General features: G+C 41.2%; 1 protein-coding gene across 1 annotated transcript in view; it reads right to left on the bottom strand.

The window, feature by feature from the left end:
* The window catches only part of lrrc9 (leucine rich repeat containing 9), a 104,721-nt gene extending 82,494 nt beyond the window's left edge, over window positions 1-22,227 (bottom strand). Inside the window, exons 1-7 of the mRNA XM_052018020.1 lie at window positions 22,119-22,227; window positions 15,126-15,226; window positions 12,454-12,672; window positions 11,577-11,717; window positions 11,056-11,119; window positions 3,985-4,055; window positions 300-482 (exon numbers count right to left, since the gene is read on the bottom strand). Of these exons, the coding sequence (XP_051873980.1) occupies window positions 300-482; window positions 3,985-4,055; window positions 11,056-11,119; window positions 11,577-11,717; window positions 12,454-12,672; window positions 15,126-15,179 (732 nt within the window). The 5' untranslated portion in view covers window positions 15,180-15,226; window positions 22,119-22,227. The remainder of the gene's footprint in view (window positions 1-299; window positions 483-3,984; window positions 4,056-11,055; window positions 11,120-11,576; window positions 11,718-12,453; window positions 12,673-15,125; window positions 15,227-22,118) is intronic.
* Between the last annotated feature and the right edge of the window lie 340 nt (window positions 22,228-22,567).

Raw genomic sequence — 22,567 nt, 5'->3', positions numbered from 1 at the left:
TAGTAACCCATTTTGTATTGCTCTACACTTGCTATAATTCTTTCATATCATTGGATATGAACAGTAGCCATGATTAAACTAATAGCATACTGTATCCAGTCATTAATAAATACCATGAAGCACTTTATTATTATTATTACCGGCTTGAAAACTGCTTTATGAATGCAGGAGAGAATATGTGTAAAGTCTGATTTTCATAAGTCAGGTTGCGCCTGTACACCAATTTTAAAATATTCTCATCTTGACAACAGAAGTAAAATGAATACACATCAAAAACAAGTTACGAGAAACATAATTACCTCAGCAAACTCCTTGACTTGTTTACTGGAAACATCATAACTATCCAGTTTCAAAAGCTTTGGAATGTGATACACGACATGTGTAATGTAGTTACAAAGAAGAGAGACAGGATTAGGTGTGTACTGTGGATCTCTTAGACTTAACTCTTGAAGCTCAGGCAGTCTTGCTAAATTAGTGAGTTCCTAAAAAAAAAACATTCATGATGATTGAAACACTTCTATATTATCCTTAACAAGGAACAGATGCAGGAATAGGCCACATAACCCAGAACCTGCTCTGCTATTCAATAAGATCATAGTCAATCTTGGAACTCAAGCTCAGTTACCTGCCAGGTTCCCATAACACCCTGATTTCAAAGTGTCCAAAAATCTATCAATCTCAATCCTGAATCTTCCAAAATTTTGAGTAAACAAAATTCACATTATTAAATGGCCAAATCCTTATACTGAGAATGAGACCTCTGATTCTAGACTGTCCAGCTAGGGGCAATATCCTGTCAGCATCCATCCAGTCAAGCCCTGAAGGAAATGTACATGTTCTAAAGATCTCTCTCCAATGAACATAGGTTATTCTTGATTTCTTCTCTTTAGAGTACCCCTATCCCAGGCTGTAAATTGTGCATTAATACTTTACTGCTCGTCATTTAATTTAGAAGTCTTGAATGTTCTTGTGCAAAATAAGTTAGTTCTAAGCAGTTTCTGGTACAAATTTTCATTTTTACTGATGGGCAGTAATACCAAAACTAAAATAAATGAAAATGAAAACTAGTCAGCATGTAAAACTGGTGGTTGATCCATTTTTTCCCCCTCCCTCCATTTCCTATTTGGCAGGAAAGATCATTGTCAAACAAGCCTGAGTCATTGCCCTGACAAGCTTTTCTCAATCTTTCTTGCCACAATGTTGCAAGTCATTTCCAAACAAACTTCTTGCAAGAGTGGAACTAATCTCTAGAATTAATGGGAAAATGTTCAACCTGAAGTGTCTACATTCCACAACTGGAAGGTCATCCAACCTCAGTATTTGAGCTGCACTATGCAGACAACACTTACATTTGCATTTAGAGCTCAAAGGCTGAACTCGAAACCATTGTCAACTCATTCACTGAAGCACATAAGAGGATGGGCCTTGCTTCAGCATCCACAAGACGAGGGGGCGTAGTGGACAGCAATGAAGGCTATCAAAGCCTGCAGCATGATCTTGACTAGCTGGGAAAATGGGCTGAGAAATGGCAGATGGAATTTAATGCAGACAAGTGTGAGGTGTTGCACTTTGGGAAGACAAACCAGGGTAGGACTTGCACAATGAATGGTAGGGCTCCGAGGTGTGTGGTAGAACAGAGGGATGTGCGCATCCTAGTTCATAGTTCCTTGAAAGTGGCGTCACAGGTAGACAGGGTCATAAAGAGAGCTTTTGGCACTTTGGCCTTCACAAATCAGGGCACTGAGTACAGGAGTTGGGAATGTTATGTTGAAGTTGCACAAGATGTTGGTGAGGCTGAATTTAGAGTATTGTGTGCAGTTTTGGTCGCCTACATATCAATAAACTTGAAAAAGTGCAGAGAAAATTTACAAGGATGTTGCCGGGACTTGAGGACCTGAGTTACAGGGAAAGGTTGAATAGGTTAGGACTTTATTCCCTGGAGTGCAGGAGAATGAGGGGAGATCTTATAGAAGTAGACAAAGTTATGAGGGGTATAGATAGGGTGAATGCATGCAGGCTTTTTACCCCAAGGTTGGGTGAGACCAGAACTAGAGGACATAGGTTTAGGGTGAAAGGTGAAATTTTTAAGAGGAACCTGAGGGGAAACTTCTTCACTCAGAGGACGGTGCGAGTGTGGAATGAGCTGCTCGCAGAAGTAGTGGATGTGGGTTCAATTGTAACATTTAAGAGAGGTTTAGATAGGTACATGGATGGGAGGGGTTTGGAGGGATATGGTCAGGGTGCAGATAGTTGGGACTAGGCAGAAGATCAGGTTGGCATGGATTAGGTGGGCCAATGGGCAGGTTCCTGTGCTGTAGTATTCTATGACTCAAGTCCTCTGGCACAGTAAACAAGTATGGATGTCCAAAGTTTAATCTGTTATTGGAAAAAAAGTGATCAACCTTGACTCCTTTGAGAACAAGCCAGGGAAGATTTGGCCACTTTCTAAAGAATTGGAACATGAGCTACAATTGCTACTCTGTCAATCAGGCATTCTTATCCTAAAGGATTCTTTAGAAGTGGCATAGCACTTATTCATGCAGCCTATGCACAACATTTATGAACAACATTAATCTGCTGCTCAAATAGCCTCATGCAAGATGACAACTTTAAAGTTTAGACCATTGCTTAGCACAATCCCACAAGGATTAGAGAGGAAAATTACTCATTAATTCTTTTTCTTTCTAGCATGGTATGGTAAGGAACGTTGTGTGACAGAAGCTCTTTCTCCTATTTTAATATGATTATCTAATAACATCAACTGAACTGTATTATAAAGTGAGTCCAGAATAATATTTTATCCAAAGGACCACATCTCAGATGTTGTAGCGTTCTTTCAATCCTACAAAACAGTGTTAACATAGATGATGAACCCAATTCTTGGAGCAAAATGTTTGGCCCAAATATTCAATTGCTAACAATTGATCCAATTTTACTTTCAAATCACAAACAATATTCCAGATGTTTTAAAGAAATGGGCAGACTTTCTGTGAAAATTACATTTAAACCCATAAGAATTCAGGACCAAAGTGGAAGAGTTCAGATAGATTTACTGCAAAATAAAAAGACCAAAAAACTTTGTAATAAAGCCTAGCTAATCTCCATGGGTCATTCCATAACTTTATTTTTGTCCTTGTGTTGTCACTGGGGCAGATCATCCCAGATCCATCCCGCTGCTAACTTTGCAGTGCCCACCCACCCATGCAAATCAAACCTCACCCCAATAGATGCATTAGAGGCACCCCATAAGGCATTCAGGCTCCTTAAAATAATCTGGCCAAAGGCCCCAATCCTGAGACCACAGCCCTGCATATGCCCTGGCAAACTCTGGCAGATAATTGGCATCAAAGGCGTTTGGAACTCTTTTAAATTTCTCTGATTGCCACATCTGTATGCTGTTCAAATTGGTATAAATAATGTCCAAATACCTAAACATTAACAACTAAAATACTTTGTAAAAATTATCAAATAATTAAAAACTTTAAAATAAAGTAAACAAGAAGTACTTACCATCTCTTACCCTTCTTCATAGGGTCAACGGCTTTCTTCAGTCAAAGATGGTTACAGTTCTTATGCTAACTGGTGTACCTTTGATGGGCCAGATGCAAAATACATCAGGTCCCTCTCCTCTGTATATCAGTGCTCTGCCACTCGATTCAATAGCTTGATTGTGTTTGACCATGCAACCAGTTTATTTTAATAAATATGACTTGCTCAGTGCATTGGGGGATTGGGACGACTCCCAGGGATGAAGGTAAATAATTTACTTGCTGTAAGTGTCCCAATCCAGTACATGCTGGGCAAGTAAACTATTTTGTCCAAAGACAAGATTGATAACTTTGACAGTTTACTAAGCCAGAGGAATATCGACATGATCCCCTATATACAGTAGATTATACAATCAAAATCCACTTTTCAGACAGAAATATTCTTATTCAAACTGCTTTCAATATGTGAAATGAGATTGAAATGTAAAATTTGTACCTTAAAGGAACTTATTCTGTTCCCTGACATATTGAGCCATTTTAGCTGAACATTAAAGTCCAAGGAGTTATCTGAAATGTAAAATATTGTTTTAAAAGGTTTACATTAATTATTGCTTTGACATACTTAAAATAAAATTTGATAAAATTATAATAATGGATTCCATATAATAAAAGAAAGAAGATGTCAAACCACACACTAAGGGAAAAAAATCATGAAAATGCCACCATCCACTGTTCAAGTTATACATCATCCTTACTTGGAAATACATTGCTGATGGCTCTAGGTCCTGAACTCCTTCCACAAGTACTGCAGCAATTTAATGAGGCACCTCACCACCATCTTCTCAAGAGATCATGGATGGGGAGAACATATTGATCTCATGAGCAATTAATGCATCCCACAAGCAAATAATAAATAGTAACTGAAAAACTGGTGTGAAATTAAAGGCTTACATTCATTGTGTGCGGTCTTTAGGTCATGGTCCACCACCACAAATTTCAATGGTGGTGGCCCATGAGTTTTCTTTTGAGTGCTGCAAAGGGTGCAAGGAAAATGTGAAAGCTGAGATCAAGACCAGGACTAGCATTTTGGTGGATGGGAAAGAAGGTAGGTTGAAGACCCAATCAGAACCTGGGGATGTTGAGGTGACAGCATCAGAGGCCTTGTCAAGCCTCAGGTTGGAGAAAGATTGGGGGTGGAGAGGTGTGGAAGTGGATTTTATTGGTTGGATATCAGTAGCTTGTGGAGAGTTTGGGTAGAGATTGGGGCTTCCACCTGGAAATTCAGTGTGATTGGCAATTGATGGGGAAAGGAACATGGTGGAAGAATTCACAAAATAGGGGGTTGGGTATGGAGAGTTGGTGGATGAAAGGAGAGTCCAAAGGATAGAAGACAAGTATGAGGCTTAACTTAATGGAGTTCCAGTCCAGCACTGTAAAATGAAAACAATTGTCTAAGAATGACAAGCGGCAAGTGCTCCTCGGACAATGTGGACTAATTTCCCCACTGATATGCCAACATGACTAATGATATTTGATGTGCATCTGTACATAAATTACGTCAGGCATGTATACTCAGCTCCTTCCAAGAAGCGCCCAATGAAATTTTCAGAATGACAAGAAACAATGATTGTTGCTGTGTTTCATACTACAAAATAAATTCTATTTTTGAATTGTGTGGAGGTGAAATAAATAGTACTATATGACTAAATTTCAAGGCCATGTATTTATGCAATGCTTTAAAACGCTTCCTATATAATGAAACATATACCACATAGAATCATTAATCAACAAACAGAGGGTCAATATCGGGGGTAATACATTGCATGGATTGAGAATTGGTTAACTGACAGACAACATAGTGGGCATAAATGGTTCAGTTTTTTCATGTTGGGAGGTTGTGATGAGTGGGTTGCTGCAATGATTTGTGCTGGGGCCTCAACTGCTAATCAATAGTCTATGTGAGGGGAATCAGTTGTAATATATCCAAGTTTTATTTTATTTGTTCATTTTTTTGGGATACAGGTATCATTGAGAAGGCTAGAATTAATTGCCCTCGAGATGCTGAATGACCTTCCTGAACCTTTGAAGTCCTTCAAGTCAACGTACTCTCAGAATGTTGGAACACCAGAGGGTGTACCAGAATTTAGACCCAGCTACAAAGAAGGAAGAACAAATTATTACCCCAGCCGAATGTTGTGGAGACTACAGGGGAACATGGATTCAGTGGTGTTCTCATATGCCTGAAACTATTGTCTCACTTGGTGGTAGTGGTTGTGGATTATGGCTGTGCCGCCGAAGTGGCCTAAGTGAGTAGCATAAATGTTTAGGATGGTGGATGGGGTGCCAATCAAGAAGGCTACTTTATTCTGGATTGTGTCAAGCTTCTTCAGATTTGTTGGAACCCCACTTAGCCAGGCAAGCCTTGCATACGGTGGAAAGACTTGATATGTCAGAATTGGAGTCACTTGCTACAAAATACTTGGCATCTGACTTGCTTTCATAGCCACAATATTTTTTGTTTTGAGGTTGGTCCAGTTGTGTTTTTGGTCACTGGTGAGCCCATCCAGAAGGATGATGGTAGAGAAGATTCAGCAAGAATAATGCCACTGAATGTCAAGCATAGATGCAGAGATTTTAACTTGCTGGAAATGGCTATTATCTGACAGTTTTGTAGCATGACTATCACTTGGCCCCAATCAGCCCATGCTTGAATGTTGTCATGGTTTCGCTGCATGCAGGCATGGACCGGTTCACTTTTAGAATAATTGTGAATGGAATCATCAGTGAACATCCCAATTCTGACTTTATGATGCAAGGGAGCTCATTGATGAAGCAGCTGAAGCCACTGAGGAACTCTTGGAGAGATGTGCTGGGTCTAGAATGTACTCCAACAATCACAATACATTCCCTTGTGCGAGGTCCGACTCAAATTATTTGAGTGTTATCCCCCTTCACAGCCATCGCCTTTAGTTCTACCAGTGCTCCTTGATGCCACTCTCAAACACATGCTTTTTTAGTGTTAAGGATTGTCACCCTCACCTCACTTCTAGAATTCAACCTGGGTATGATGAGGTTTGGTGCCAAATGGTCCCGGAGAAACACAAACTGAGCATCACTGAGTAGGTCACTGGTACACAAGTGTCACTTGATAGCACCGTCAACAATACTTTCCATCACTTTAGTGATGAGTAAGAGTAGCTGTCAGGTGATAATTAGCCAGATTGGTTATGTCCTGCTTTGTGTTATAACTGTACTGGAACAGCCTAACTATAGACACAGCTAGTTCTGGAGTGTAGGTCTTTAGTACTACAATTGGAAAGTTGTCTGGTCCCAAATCCTCTCCTGTATCCAGTGCGCTAAGTCTTTTCTTTATAATCACATGGAGCGAATCAAATTGGCTGAGGATGGGCTTCCGTGATGGTAGGGATCTCAGGAAGAAGCTGAGATGGGTCATCCACTCAACATCTCTGGGTGAACATGTTTGTGAATTCTTCAGCCTTGCCTTTAGAAGTTAGATGCTGGGCCAGCCATTATTAAGGACATGGATATTCTTAGAGCCTCCTCCCATTAGCTATTTAATTGTCCACCATGACTCAATGTGATAGGACTACAATGCATTGTTCTACCTATCTCTGCTTTCAAATATTCAAAAATACAGCTTCTACTGCCCTTTGAGGAAGAGAATTCCAAAGACACATAACCTCCAAGAAAAAAAAATGCAAGTTGTCTCCCTTAAATGGACGATCTTATTTTTAAACAATAATGCCTAGTTCTAGATTCTCACAAAAGGTGAATCATTCTCTCCACATTTACCCTATCAAGACCCCTCAAGACTGTATACATTTCAATCAAGTCCCCCCTCACCCTTCCCAACTCCAATAGGTTTAAGCCTAACCTGTCCAAACTGTCCTCATAAGACAGCTGCCATTTCCAGGTATTGTTCCAGTAAATCTTTTCTGAACTGCTTCCAATGTATTAAAATCCTTCTTTAAATAAGATCAATACTGCACACAGTACTTTAGATGTGGTCTCATATCACAAGTATAATTTCACTACTATTGCATTCAATTCCCTTGCAATAAACATTATGTTAGGTTTCTTAATTACTTGTTGTATCTGCATATTAGCCTTGTGCAAATTAGGCACTGGGACACCCAGATCCCTTTGCATATCAGCCTTGTGCAAATCATGCACTGGGACACCCAGATCCCTTTGCATATCAGAGATCTGCAATCTCTCACCACTTAGGCAAGAAGTATCTTTTTAATTTTTCCTTCCAAAATGGCTAATTTTACATTTTCCCACATTGTACTCCATTTGCCAAATCTACGCCTACTAACTTAACCACTATCCCTTCGTAGCTTCCTATGTCTGCTTTACAACTTACTTTAGGCGAAACCTAGCAGCATAAATGGCAGTGATGTTTTACTCCCTGATGAGCTTCACACCTTTTATGCATGCTTTGAAAGGAAGAATAACACTACACCTGTGCAAAGCCCCACAGCATCCAACAACCCTGTGATCTCTGTCTTGGAGGCTGATGTCAGAACATCCTTCAAGAGGGTGAACTCTTGCAAGACACTAGGCCCTGATGGTGTACCTGGCCAGCTACTTAAAAACCTGTGCTGACCAACTGGCTGGAGTGTTCAAGGACATTGTCAACCTCTCACTGCTGCAGTTTGAGGTTCCTACCTGCTTCAAAAGGGCAACAATCATTCCAGTGCCCAAGAAGAGAATGGTGAGCTGCTTCAATAACTATCACCTGCTAGCACTCACATCTACAATGGCAAGTTTGAGAGGTTGGTTATAACTATAATTAACTCCTGCCTGAGCAAGGACCTGGACCCACTGCAATTCACCTACCGCCATAATAGGTCTACAGCAGACACAATCTCACTGGATCTTCACTCTGATTTGGAGCACCTAGACAACCACAAGACATACATCAGACTACCATTTATTGATTGCAGCTCAGTGTTCAGTGCCATCATTCCCTCAGTACTAATAACCACCCTTCAAAACCTGGGCCTCGGTACCTCCCTTTACAAGTGGATCCTCAACTTCCTTATAGGGAGGCCACAGTCGGTAATAACATCTCATCCTCGCTGACTATCAACACGGGCGCACCTCAAGGATGTGTGCTTAGCCAACTGGTCTGTTCTCTCTACACTTATGACTACGGCTAAGCACAGCTCAAACACCATTGATAAATTCACTGATGACACCACTGTTGTTGGTAGAATCTCAGACGATGAAGAGGCTTACAGGAGTGAGAGAGATCAGCTGGTTGAGTGGAGTCGCAACAACAATCTCGCACTCAGCATCAGCAGAATCAAGGAAATGATTGTGGACTTCAGGAAGGGGAAGTCAGGAGAACACAAACCAGTCCTCATTGAGAGGTCAGCAGTGGAAAGGGTGAGCAGCTTCAAGTTCCTGGGCATCAACATCTCAGAGGATCTATTCTGCACCCAACACATTGATGCAATCAAAAAGAAGGCATGCCAGTGGCTCTACTTAGTTAGGAGTTTGAGGAGATTTGATATGTCACCAAAGGCTCTTGCAACTTTCTATAAATGTATGGTGGAGAGCATTCTGATTGGTTGCATCACAGCCTGGTATGGAGCCGCCAATGCACAGAATTGCAAGAGACTGCAGAGGGTTATAGACCCAGCCAGCTCCATCACAGACACAACCCTCCCCACCATCAAGGACATCTTCAAGAGGCAATGCCTCAAGAAGGTGGCATCTATCATTAAGGACCCTCACCATCCAGGACACTCCCTCTTCTCGTTACTACCATCAGGGAGGAGGTACAGGAGCCTGAAGACCCAAACTCAATGATTCAGGAACAACTTCTTCCCCTCCGCCGTCAGATTTCTGAACGATCCATGAACACTACCTCATTATTCTTTTTTTTTGCACAATTTATTTATTTTTGTAATTTATAGAGTTTATGTCTTTGCACTGTACTGCTGCTGCAAAACATCAAATTTCACGTCATACGTCAGTGATAATAAATCTGATTCTGAATCTGATTCTCCTGGTTAAATCAGTAAATTCAGCAACCACACCTTCATTCAAACCATTTATATAAATAATAAAAGAAAATTGAGGCACCCTTCACTCTTCGAGTATCGATCTTATTTATGACTCTTATTACACAAGAAATAGGAGTAGGAGTAGGTCAACTGGCTCCTTAAAGAGGCCCTGCCATTCAATATGATCATGACTGATCTAGCCACGGCTTCAACTCCTCCTGTGCCAAATCCTCATACACAGCCCTTTTAATCCTCTGATCTTTCAATGCTTCTAATAAGCTAGCCCCTACAACTCTCTGGGGCAAAGAATTCCAGAGGTTCACTATTCTAAGAGTAGAAATTTCTGCATGCCTGAGTTTTAAATGACTTCCCCTTAACTTGAATCCATCTCCCCTTGTTCAAGAGTCTCCCATTAGTAAAATCAAATCAACAAATACCCTGTCATGCCCCCTTATGATCAATAAGATCACCCCTCATTCTTCAAAACTCCAAAGAATACAGAACTAACAGATTTGCTAACTACAGGAAACAATCTTTCACTATTTATCCTAGCAAAGTCTATTATATTCAACCTTCTCTAGTTTGGTGGAGTAAATTTTCAAGCCTTTCATCACATCAATAAAAGCTAATTCCTGAGATTGTACATAAAGTGAATATATCAGCAACCCAAGTATAATGGAAAAGGAAAAGGACTTGATCGTAGTCATGGACTTAGTAATGAATTAATCCATTATTTTATTATCCGGCACAAGCACGAGTTGAAGTTTAAAAACAAAATTGCCAGTAATTTTTCAGTTAGGTGAACCTTACTTGTTCTCAATGCAGCTGGTAGAACACAACAGGCACTTGAATTGTAACTTTCATTAGCTGATAGAGTGACTGCACAGGCTTTTCCTACAGGGTGGCTTAACGTACAAAATGTTTGGCCACTTAAATAAAGATGAAGGATTAGAAGAAGAGATTTTGTAAATAAATAAATAAAAATTATATCACGTTCACCACAAAGGATTTTAACTAGTCTAGATTTGGTTTACTTTTCCAAAACAACACCAAATGCTTCCTTTAGCTCTAAAATTATAAGTATGGAAGAACTTAGAATAGATTATTAGTCTGTAAATAAGCCTTAAAGGCATGGAGTCACAGAGACATACAGCATAGAAACAGTCTCTTTGGTACTCATTGCAAACTATCAAGCATCTATCCATACTAATCCCTTTTACCAACACTTGGTCAGTAGCCATCTGCATGTTGGTGATTCAAGTACTGTAAAAGTACCTGCCTCCACCACCCACTCAGGCAGGATGTTCCAGATTCCAACCACCCCGTGGGTGAAAAAAATAAATCACCCTCTGAACCTCTTACCTCTTTACCTTAAACCCATGCCCTTTAGCATGTTTATGTCATGGTCCGGTCAGCATATACCACTTGTTACGGTCCTGTCAGGGTATACCTTGGCCAGATATACAAAGCCAAAGAGATTTCAACTTGGTCTCAATAAGTAATAAGAATTATAACAAAATTTTACTTACGAATCACATCAATTAAATTACCAGCAAGATTCAGCTCCTTTAGATTCTTTAGCGAATTTAGCCCCTACAGTGAAAAAGTAATAAAATGATTTCAGTATAAGGTATGTTTGTACTGTTTTTACTACCATTAAGTTTCTCTACTTATTGCTTATTTTGCCTGTACTGTTAAGATACTAACACTATCCCATTAAAGCTTAAAACATAAAACATGCGCAAAATGGGCCAAATGTCCTCCTTCCAACTTAGGATAATGGCAGTGGAGTTTTAAATGATCTCAAGCTGATAATGTGTGGAAGATCATGGGTCAGGCAACAAAGAATTCAAGTGGTTTGAGAAAAGAATTCTAAAAGTTAATTTCCATAACTGTTGAGGTTACAATAACAATATAGATTTATATACATTCTTCAAAAGAGAAACATGCTACAATATATTTAAACAGGCAAAGCCAAAATATTGATACCAGTTAGGATGATTAAAAGCTTGGTAAGGAAGAGAATTAAGAACCCAAAAGACATACTTACTTCTATGACTTTAATTTTATTGTTGTTCAACCAAAGAATCTCCAACTTTGTTAGATTTTCCAGATTTTTAATCTTAGTGATCCTATTGTAATACAAGTAGAGTTTTTGAAGATTTGTACATAAATCTAATCCTTCAATGTCCTAGAAAAATAAAGTTATTTTTGTAATCAATCCCATTTTCATACCTAGTACAATGCATTTGAAAGAAAATGAAAAAATTTTAAAACCTCAAGTAGCCCTCCCAATATTTTAGCAATAATCAAGTGACGCAACCTGGGCAAGAATTTTTATTTGCTTATAGCTACATAATACTTCTCCCAAATTCAGAAGATTTTTCAAAATTGTAACCAGACTTTAACACCTGTGACTTCTGCAAATAACTTTGGTGGCAACTTTCAGCTGCTCCTAACTAAATTTGACAGTACTGCCATCAGCAACTCAATACATTTCAGATTTGCTGTGATCTTTATTCTACATTATTTACTTTGACTTTCTTTAGCCCTTTATCATGACTTTGGAAAAACAAAGGATATGAGGATTCAAAATACACCAAACCAGAAGTAATTCATGGGACTAAGGTACCAAAAGTAAGGTTATAAAGTAATTTTTCACAGAATGCTTTGTTATGAAAAAATTGCATGGCTCTGAAACTTATTTAAATCCATGGTTAATTTGATTAAAGAAGTCTAATTTATTGATATTAGCTAACAGAAAATCAATACAATTTAAAAGCAACAAAGGCCACACAATATTGATTTAATAGATTTTGATACATCAAACAAAGACATCTATTTAGAAAAGAGTGAAACAGATTCCTACTCCCTATAATTGGTACTTGAAGTAGTCTGACTTTGTTCCATCAAAACATGCAGCTCACCACTAAATGGGACTCCACGATCCATAGTTCAGAAAGCAAAGGACAGCCTTCCAAACCTTCAATTCGTCTGATATCCTGCTTTACCAATGTAAGAACGACTAAATTTGGAAAGTTTAGGAGTCCCACCATTCGAGGATATCCCGAGAAAAACATTTCCAGTTCAGTGACATGTGCTCCTTCCTGAGCAATCTTCTCATATGATAATGCATTACATGCACACTGGCAAATAAAACAAAATGTCAAATGGAGCAGAATGGAATTCACTATTGTTTATTGCCTTTTGAAAACATACTTTTCTGAAGTTACATTTGTAACAGCAAAAGCCAAGTTAAAAGTTCCTTACCTATAAATAAGGTATTTAGCTTGAATTACCATGACTATAAGTTTATTCATGCTGATAGGCTAAACATCTTTAAGCATCTGAATGCCTTCTTCTTTGGTGGCTGCTTTAGGTCAAGAATGACTTAATTTGAAATAATGATCTAAGTTAGAGACTATTATATAACAGAGAACATAATTGACCCAAAACCTATGAGATTAGTGAAATATTAAATACAGAATAAAAGGCAAGGCTAACAGGTTTAGGGAACCTTGGTTATCAAGGGATATTGAGGCCTTGGTAAAGAAAAAGGTGGCGCATATCAGGTATAGGCAGTTAAGATCAAATGAGGCACTTCAGGAGTATAAGAAATGCAAGAGAACACTTAAGAGAGAAATCAGGAGGGCAAAAGGAGGGTATGAGATTGTTTTAGCAGACAAGGTGAAAGAGAATCCCAAGGGTTTCTATTAAGAGCAAAAGGGTAGCAAGGGACAAAATTGGTCCTCTTGAAGATCAGCATGATCATCTATGCATGGAACCGAAAGAGATGGGGGAGATCTTACATGAACTTTTTGCATCTGTATTTACTCTGGAGACAGACACAGAGACTATAGAACAGAGGCAAAAGAGTAATGAGGTCATGGACCATATCTGGATTACGGAAGAGGAGGTGCTGACTGCCTTGAGGCAAATGAAGGTGGATAAATCCCCAGGGCCTGACAAGGTGTTCCCTCAGACCTTGTGGGAGGCTAGTGCAGAAATTGCAGGGATCCTGGCAGAGATATTTAAAATGCCCTTAGCCATGGGTGAACTGCCAGACAACTGAAGGACAGCTAACGTTGTTCCGTTGTTCAAGGAAGGCTCTAAGAATAAGCTGGGAAATTATAGGCCAGTGAGCCTGATGTCAGTCATGAGCAAATTATTGGAAAGTATTCTAAGGGACATGACATACAAGTATTTGGATAGACATGGCCTGATTAAGGATAGTCAACATGGGTTTGTATGTGTCTAACCAATCTGTTACGGACTCAGTGAAAGTCCCTTTAAGATAGAGAGTGTGTGTGTATGTGTGTGTGGGGCGTGCTTACGTCAATAGAAGATAAAGGACGTAATGACGTTGTTGAAGAAGTCAGAAGAAGAAGAAAGAGAGAGAGAGAAGGGAGAGAGACACCAGCCTGCTTGTTTTCTCTATCGATGGATGAGAAACAATAACTGTGTTTGCCACTGAAATCCATGTATGGAAGTTGGAAGTAATCCGGTGGAGTTCACTTTGTTGCTGACCTGTAGAAGGAAACAGGTATTTGTGTGTGGACGACCACGGTTCGGATGCTTTTCAGGGTGAGGAAGTCACTACCGAGTAAACACTGAAGTGTCGTTTGGGTTTCATCGTGGAACATTTGGATTTCGTATGTACTCTCTCTATGTTTTTCTACATCTACATCTTATCTTCAGACAACGGTGGTTGTTGAAGAAGCCCTTGCTCATGTTTCACCTTATGGCTTGCGGAACTGAACTTTAAGAACCATTCCGGAACTGGGAGTTTTGGACTTTGTCACACACACACACGAAGAGTTTAGGTTTGGGGTTAACGTTCGAGGTTTAACATTCTTGAATTCTAACATACTAACATTTTTACTTTTATTTTACGTATTATCATAAGTAGTGATTAATAAAATAGTTTTTAACACAAAATCATGCTCAGTGTGTTTCTTTTGTTGCTGGTTTGTGACAAATCTTATAGAGTTTTTCGAGGAGGTTATCAAGAAGGTTGATGAGGGAAATGTGGTGGACATTGTCTACATGGACTTTAGCAAGGCCTTTGACAAAATCATCTTGCACAGCACCACTTTAGATCATCTTATCAGGCATGTTACTAATTTAGAGTGACAGAGTGATACTGCACAGAGACAGGCTCTTCAACTACCATGTCCATACTAACCATTATACCCTGGCAAATGGACACAAGTTATACAAGTGTCTTCTTCAACACTTTACCTAGAATATCAGCATACATCTCCCTGATCTTGCTGTCCTCAATGTCTTCAACAACACCACCAATTTTTCTGCAAATTTGCTAATCATAGCTCCTAATTTCCATGCTGTGGATCTTCAGGTCATAACCTTGGTTGTCTTTAAAGTCCATTAGATGCTATTCTCACTGGCCTCCCAATGGCAAGCAGGGGAGGTTTTCAACTTAAGTCTAATATATTAATGCAAAACAAATTTCTAAATAAAACACCAGCTGTGTCAACCTTTGGCAAATGAATGAAAATAATAAATATGGATAAAATGGATAATTTACAAATTCACATAATCTATTATCAAAGGAGGTCAATGAATTGAGTGTTCTTACCAATTCTCTGAAAATTTCTTCTCCTCCATTCATTAATTGGTTCATTTTTCTCATCTTTTAATAATGATCCATTTGGTACATGACAATATGCAAATTAACTCCTGAAGAATTTTAAAGAAACATAGTAAAATCCAGCAATTTCCTGTAAACTTAATAAAATATATAAAATGTAATGGGGCAGCATAGTGGCACAGTTGTGGAGTTGCTCCCTTACACCTCCAGTGATCTGGATTCAATCCTGATCTTCAGTGCTGTCCATGGAGTTTGCATGTTCTACTTGTGACCTTATGGGTTTTCCCCAATGCACTCATTTCTCCCACATCCGCTAGACATGCTGGATGGTAGGTTAATTGTCCATAGTCATTAGGTGAGTAGCAAAATTTGGGGGAAATTAGCAGGAACATGGCAAGAATACATTACAGGGAAAATTAGTGGGGGAATTGGATTTCCCTGTGAACTGGCATAGTCTGAATGGGTTGAAGTGATCTCCTATGTTGTAAGCAAATATGCAAATCGGCACATATAAGCCACCAAAACTTTGACCATCATAGCATATTGTCCTTAAAATGAAGGATAGCTATTTCTCACTGTTGATTACGAGAATGAAAATCAATGGGCTCTGAGTTTTACAGGGCATCATAAATCCTTTGCCTTTTCTACCTATTGAACAATGAAAACAAACAGAAAAGGCATTTACTTGGCCTCTCTCCCACTTCCCCACAAACATAGTCTCTCGTGTCAAGTTTCACCACAGATGGGAAACACAGTGGGGCATTTCCAGCCACACCACCCACCAACCCTACCCAACATTGCAAGGCAAATCCATTCCTATGAAAGGCAAGGGAAGCTCACTGCACCTCCTCACTCTCACTTTTGTTTCTTAATCTTTTCTATCAATATCACCTTATTTCTTTTATCCTCTGCACCCATGAATCCTATTCCACTGACTAGATTTCCTGCAACCTCCTTTCCTTTCTCTCTTCATCTAACTTATTTTCCTTCTTCTCACCTTCTACCATCCCTTCCTCTTTCATTCTCCCCTCCTATGTTTCTCTCTTTATCCTTTCTGCTTCTTATCCTTAATTTTGGTTTCCTCAAGACATTCTATTAAATTTATCATTTCTTTCAATTTATTTTTGTTTTTCAAATATATGTTGGTAATCCTTAATTAACAATACCATAGAACAATACAGCACAATACAGGCCTTCAGCCCACCATGTTGTGCCGACCTCCAAACCACACCCAAGACTATCTAGCCCCTTCCTTCCACATAGCCCTCTATCTTAAATTCCTCCATATGCTTATCTAGCAATCTCTTGAACTCGACCATTGTATCAGCCTCCACCACCACCCCAGGCAGCGCATTCCATGCACCAACCACTCCCTCTGACGTCTCCCTTGAACTTCCCACCCATTACCTTAAAGCCATGCCCTCTTGTATTGAACACTGGTGCCCTGGGAAAGAGGCACTGGCTGTCCACTCTATCTATTCCTCTTAATATTTTGTATACCTCTATCATGTCTCCCCTCATCCTCCTCCTCTCCAATGAGTAAAGCCCTAGCTCCTTCAGTCTCTCCTCATAATCCATACCCTCTAATCCAGGCGGCATCCTGGTAAATCTCCTCTGCACCCTTTCCAACGCCTCCACATCCTTCCTATAGTGAGGCAACCAGAATTGGACACAGTACTCTAAGTGCAGTCTAACCAGAGTTTTGTAAAGCTGCATCATTACTTCGCGGCTCTTAAACTCGATCCCACGACTTATGAAAGCTAACATCCCATAAGCTTTTTTAACTACCCTATCCACCTGTGTGGCAACTTTCAGTGATCTGTGGATATGAACCTCCAGATCCCTCTGCTCCGCTACACTGCCCAGAATCCTGCCATTTACCTTGTACTCCGCCTTGGAGTTTGTCCTTCCAAAGTGTACCAGCTCACACTTCTCCGGATTGAACTCCATCTGCCACTTGTCAGCCCAGCTCTGCATCCTATCAATATCCCTCTGCAAGCTTTGACGGCCCTCCACACTATCCACAACACCTCCGATCTTTGTGTCATCTGTAAATACCGTCTCTGTAAATACAGAATTTTATTCAATATCATAGCCTATGGAATCTTACCCACAACCAATACTAGGTTTTCTGATCTGACTCCTATTCTGAATGAAAATGTTATGTTGGCAACCTTCTAATCCTCTGCCACAACCTCGACCTCATGGATGCTTAAGGAATGTAGGTGGGCCTAAGATAGTTTGTTCTCTAAATTCTCCGATCATACTAGTCAATGGGAATAGCACATTTTCTTTTTGACCACCATATATTTTTCTATACTCCTTCCTTATTCTATGATTATTCTATTTAATTACATCACTTCCTCCTCCTATACCTATACACCCTACACAAATATGCACATAAACTATTTCTGCCACTTTTCATTCTCCAATTTCCCTTTTGAATTATTTAAGAGTTTTTTCTTGTGCCCACTCTTAGGCTTTCTGTCAATTCCCCACCATATTTTTCCATACACTGCTTGATATTCTTTTGTGAATTGCTCTTAAATGTTAGTATATGGAGGGATTTTGGCATGTGGTTCATGAGACACAGAAGGTAAATATGCAGTTACAGCAAGCAATTAGGAAGTCAAATGCTATGTTGGCCTTCTTTCTAAGACAGTTGGATGCACAAGTAAGGCAGTCTTACTGAGATTATACAAAGCTTTGACAAGATCTCATTTTGAGAGCTGTGCATAGTTTTCTTCCCCTTTCTAAAAGAATGGTACACTTGCCTTGGAGTCAGAGTAGCACAGATTCATCAGAATATATCTGGAATGAAGAGAGATGGAGGGAGACTGGCCTGTACACATTAGTGGAAGTCATAAGAGTGAAAGGTGATCTTGATGAAGCATAGCAGACATAGAGAGAAATTGACAAGAGTAGATGTTGAGTGGCTGTTTTCTCTGACTGGAGAGTTTAGAACTAAGGAGCACAATATCAGGATAAGAGATCAGCTATTTGGGACTGAGATGAAAAGGAACTTCTTTACACAAAATGTCGTAATCTGTAGAAATCTCTGATTTAGTGGACTGAGAAGGCTTAGTTGCTGAGTGTATTCAAGCTGATATCAATAGATGTTTGGACACCAAAAAAATGTGATCTGGCAACCTAAAAGGCACTAAAGGGGAAAACAGGCATAACAGTCTATTTGATGACCAGTCTCTGCTTCTATATCTTATGTTCTTAATTCCAAGTTCTTCTCATAAAAAACAAAATATACCTACAGGTTTTACAGGAGTATTAGCAAACAAAAAAAAAGCCAACACATAAGGGAAGATAATCAAAGACATGGTAGAAAAGGCAGATTTTAAGAAACATCTTAAAGGGGGAACAAAAGAGGGAGCGAGGTGGAAAGTTTTTAGATAGAAAGAGCTTTAGCTGCAGAAGGCACAGCCATCAATGGTAAAGAGTTTAATCTGTTTATGCACAAAAGACCAGAAATGAAGCAAGTAACCCACACTGTTGAAACAGGGTGAAACCAAGGAAGAATTTTAGATAAAAGATCAGCCATTCAATAAGAGCATGACTCTTCTACCTCTGCACCAATTTTCTGCTCAGACCCCATTTTCCTTGATTCCCTTAATATCTAAAAACAAAGTGTCCTCTAACACGTTTCTCTCAGTGACTTAGCTTCCACAGCCCTCGAGTAGAAAATGCCAGAGATTCAAATCCTCTGCATTAGGAAATCTGTCCTCATCTCTGCACTTTATGGCCAACCCCTTATTTTGATGATGTGATTCCTGGTTCTAAACATCCCAGCTGGGCATAACATTATCCCTACATCTACCTGGTTGAGCCCATTAGAATTTTATATATTTCACAGATATCGGTATAAGCCTGATCTGTTTAATCTCTCTTCATATGACAAACTGATTATCCCAGAAAACAGCTGGGACAAAGATTTCCATGAAGGACAGGTGGTATGGCACAGTGCAAGTAAATAGAACAATTTGCAGCAACATGACCAGAACCATTTTGAGATTTGAATTCCGACCTTGACTTGGTATCAGCATGCTGCCGTGATATTGGCCAAGGGGGTGCCCAGGAGACTTTACCTGGGTTTGGAGAGTGATTTGGTTTTCAAGTCTGCCTCCGTATCAGTGATATTCACTCAAGCAGATGAAGTACTTTAGCCAGACTCAGTAACTTTCAGCTGTGAAATGTCCTTGGTATCAGAGGGTGTTGGCTGCTATGGACGTATGGCCAGAGAAACAAAGGACTATAGATGCTGGAACATCTAGGTAAAAAAACACTATGATGCTTGTGGAACTCAGCAGGCCAGGCAGGATCCATGGAGAAAAGCAGATGGTCAATGTTTCAGGTCAGGACCCTTCTTCAGGACTGAAGATAGGAAAAGGGGAAGCCCATATATGTATAGGAGGGAAAAGCAGAGCAGTGATAGGTGGACAAAAGAGGGGAGGCAGGGTGGGCACAAGGTGGTGATAGGTAGATGCAGGTAAGAGATAATGATAGGCAGGTGCAGGGGAGAGCAGATCCACCAGGGGATGGGTCAAAGGTAAAGAGGGGAAAAAAAGGGTAGAAAAAGAAAGGCTAGGAACTGGAAGAAAAGAAGATGCAAGGTAGGTGGGGGGGGGGGGGAGGTGGGTGTTGAGTGGATTAGTTAAAGTGGGAGAATTCAATGTTCATGCCGTTAGGTTGTGAGGTTCCAAGATGGAAAATGAGGTGCTGTTCCTCCAGTTTGTACTTGGACATCCCCAGGCAGTGGAGGAGGTCAAGGACTAACATATCTGTGATGGAGCAGGAGGAGGAGTTAAAGTGACTGGCAACGGGGAGAAGCAAATCGTGGTTACTGACGGAGCACAGGTGTTCTGCGAAACGGTCATCTAGTCTGCATTTGGTCTTGCCAATGTAGAGGAGGCCACACTTGGAGCACCAAATGTAGTAGATAATATTAAGGTTTGTGCAGATGAATCTCTGTCTCACTTAAAAGGACTGTTTAGGTCCCTGGATGGAGGTGATGTAGGGGCAGATGTTGCACCTATGGCGGGGGCAGTGTAAAGTCCCCGGGATGGAAGCAAGATGGGTGGGGAAGGAGGAATGAACTAGGGAGTGCGGAGAGAGAAGTCCCTGCAAAAGGCAGAAAGGGGTGGGGAGGGGAAGATATGCTTGGTGGTGGGGTTCCGTTGGAGATGGCAGAAGTAGCAGAGAATGATGTGTTGGATATGTAGGCTGGTGGGATGAAATGCGAGGACAAGAGGAACGCTATCCCTATTGAGTCTGGGAGGGGTGGGGTGAGAGCAGAGGTGCGGGAAATGGAGGAGATGCGGGTGTGAGCTCTCTCGACCACAGTAGGGGGGAAGCCATGGCCAGTAAAGAAATTGGACATCTTGGATGTCCTGGAGTGGAAACCCTCATCATGGGAACAGAAGAGGTGGAGGTGGAGAAATTGAGAAAAAGGGATAGTGTCCTTGCAAGAGACAGGGTGGGAGGAACTGTAATCGAAGTAGCTGTGGGCATCAGTGGGTTTGTAGAAGATGTTAGTGGATAAGAAATCTCCTGAGATGAAGATGGAAAGATCGAGGAAAGAGAGAGAGATGTCAGAGATAGTTCAAGTGAATTGGAGAGCAGGGTGAAAATTAGTGGCAAAATTTATGAAACTGTCGAGTTCCGCACAGGTGCAAGAGGTGGCACCGATGCAGTCGTCAGTATAGCAGAGAAAGAGTTGAGGAATGGGGCCGGAGTAGGTTTGGGAGAGTAGACTGTTCAACATAGCCAACAAAGAGGCAGGCATAGCTGGGGCCCATGGCTACTACGCCTTTGGTCTGTAGAAAGTGAGAGGAATTGAAAGTGAAGTTGTTTAGAGTGAGGACAAATTCAGCCAGGCAGAGGAGAGTGTAAGTGGAAAGGGACTGGTTCTGTCTCTGGTCAAGAAAGAAGCGGAGGACAGTGAGGTCATCATGATGGGGAATGGAGGTATATGGGGAATGGAGGTATATTGGGACTGGACGTCCATGGTGAAAACGAGGTTGTGCATGCCGGAGAACTTAAAGCTATGGAAGAGTCGGAGAGCATGTAAAGTGTCATGGACGTAGGTGGAAAGGGATTAGACCGGGGGACAGGATAGTGTCCAGGTATGAGGATATGAGCTCACTGGGGCAAGAGCATGTGGAGACAATATATGGGGTCATGGTTCAGCAGTAGGTAGGAAGAAGTGTCCAAGAGTTGGCATCTGGTCTGCAAGGTAGAGGTCAGTACGCCAGACCACTGCACCACCTTTGTCAGCTGGTTTGATGACAATGTCAGGATTGGTGCAGAGGGAGTGTAGGGCAGAGCATTCAGAAGGGGTGAGGGGAGCAGAAAAGTCAAGACGGCTGGTGTCGTACTGACAGTTGGCTTTGAATAGGTCCAGGGAAGGTAACAGGCCTGGTGGGGGAGTACAGGTGGAAGAAGAGGTTTGGAGGAGGGAGTACGGGTCATCAGAATGGGGATAGGACTTCTTACTGAAGAAGGCGGCACAGAGGCAGAGTTGGCAGATAGAGCTCGGCATCATGCCGGGCTCGGAATTCGTTGAGGTGGGGGCCTTTACTGAGAACAGGCCGCTCAGCCTCAGAGAGGGGGAGGTCAGAGGGATGGTAAAGATCCGGCAGGGGTTAGAGTTGGGGGCTAGAGGAGAAAGGATGGGAGAAAGGGGGGTAGAGGGGCTGGGCTGATGAGAGGAAAGGGGTGAGGGGGGTCAGGAGTGGTACAGGGGTGAAGAGTGGGATGAAGGATAGGAGGTGGATGGAGGGGCGGGAATAAGAAGGGGCTGCACCTCACGGACGCGCTTCTGATCGGTGATGGTTGGGGGTGGGTGGGTGTCTGTGGGGGGTGTGGGTGTGGGGTCGCACCCGCTGCAGATCCAGGTCCGCGGCCTCGCCTTAGCAACCGCGCTTCAATCAAAAGCAAAAGATACCGAGCATTAAAATTCAGCCGGCCTACCTCTCGCCTCGGGGTACCCGATTTCCATGCGACTCCTGGACCGGGAGTCTTATCGGTTCTCCGGTTTAAAGCCCATTTCTCCGGCCGGCCAGCCGACCGACCATTCTAAGTTGCTGCGCGTCTCCGTTGTCCGGGAGCCATTTTGGTTTCCATGGAAGAGTCGGAGGTGAAAGGTTATGGGGCCGCGGGACAAGTCCTTGTTGAACGCAGGAGACCAAGCACAAAATCCAGGGCAGACTGAAATGTTCAGCAAGTTGGACGATATTTTTTCTGGCATTTTTTAATAAAAAATTTTTGTTAAACTGTTCTCGTTCATCTTTCTAAAATAAACTTCGATGTGACGCTCGATTAAAGTGCCAGAAATCAAAGGCGCGCAGCTTAATAAAGAATTTAATCACAATTTTAGGTCGTAAATTGAAACCGCTACGTTTGCAGTGCAAATGCTGTCT

This window comes from Pristis pectinata, chromosome 1, assembly GCF_009764475.1.
Source record: "Pristis pectinata isolate sPriPec2 chromosome 1, sPriPec2.1.pri, whole genome shotgun sequence".
Taxonomy (NCBI): Eukaryota; Metazoa; Chordata; class Chondrichthyes; order Rhinopristiformes; family Pristidae; genus Pristis; species Pristis pectinata.
This window is presented reverse-complemented; position numbering and strand designations above follow the sequence as displayed.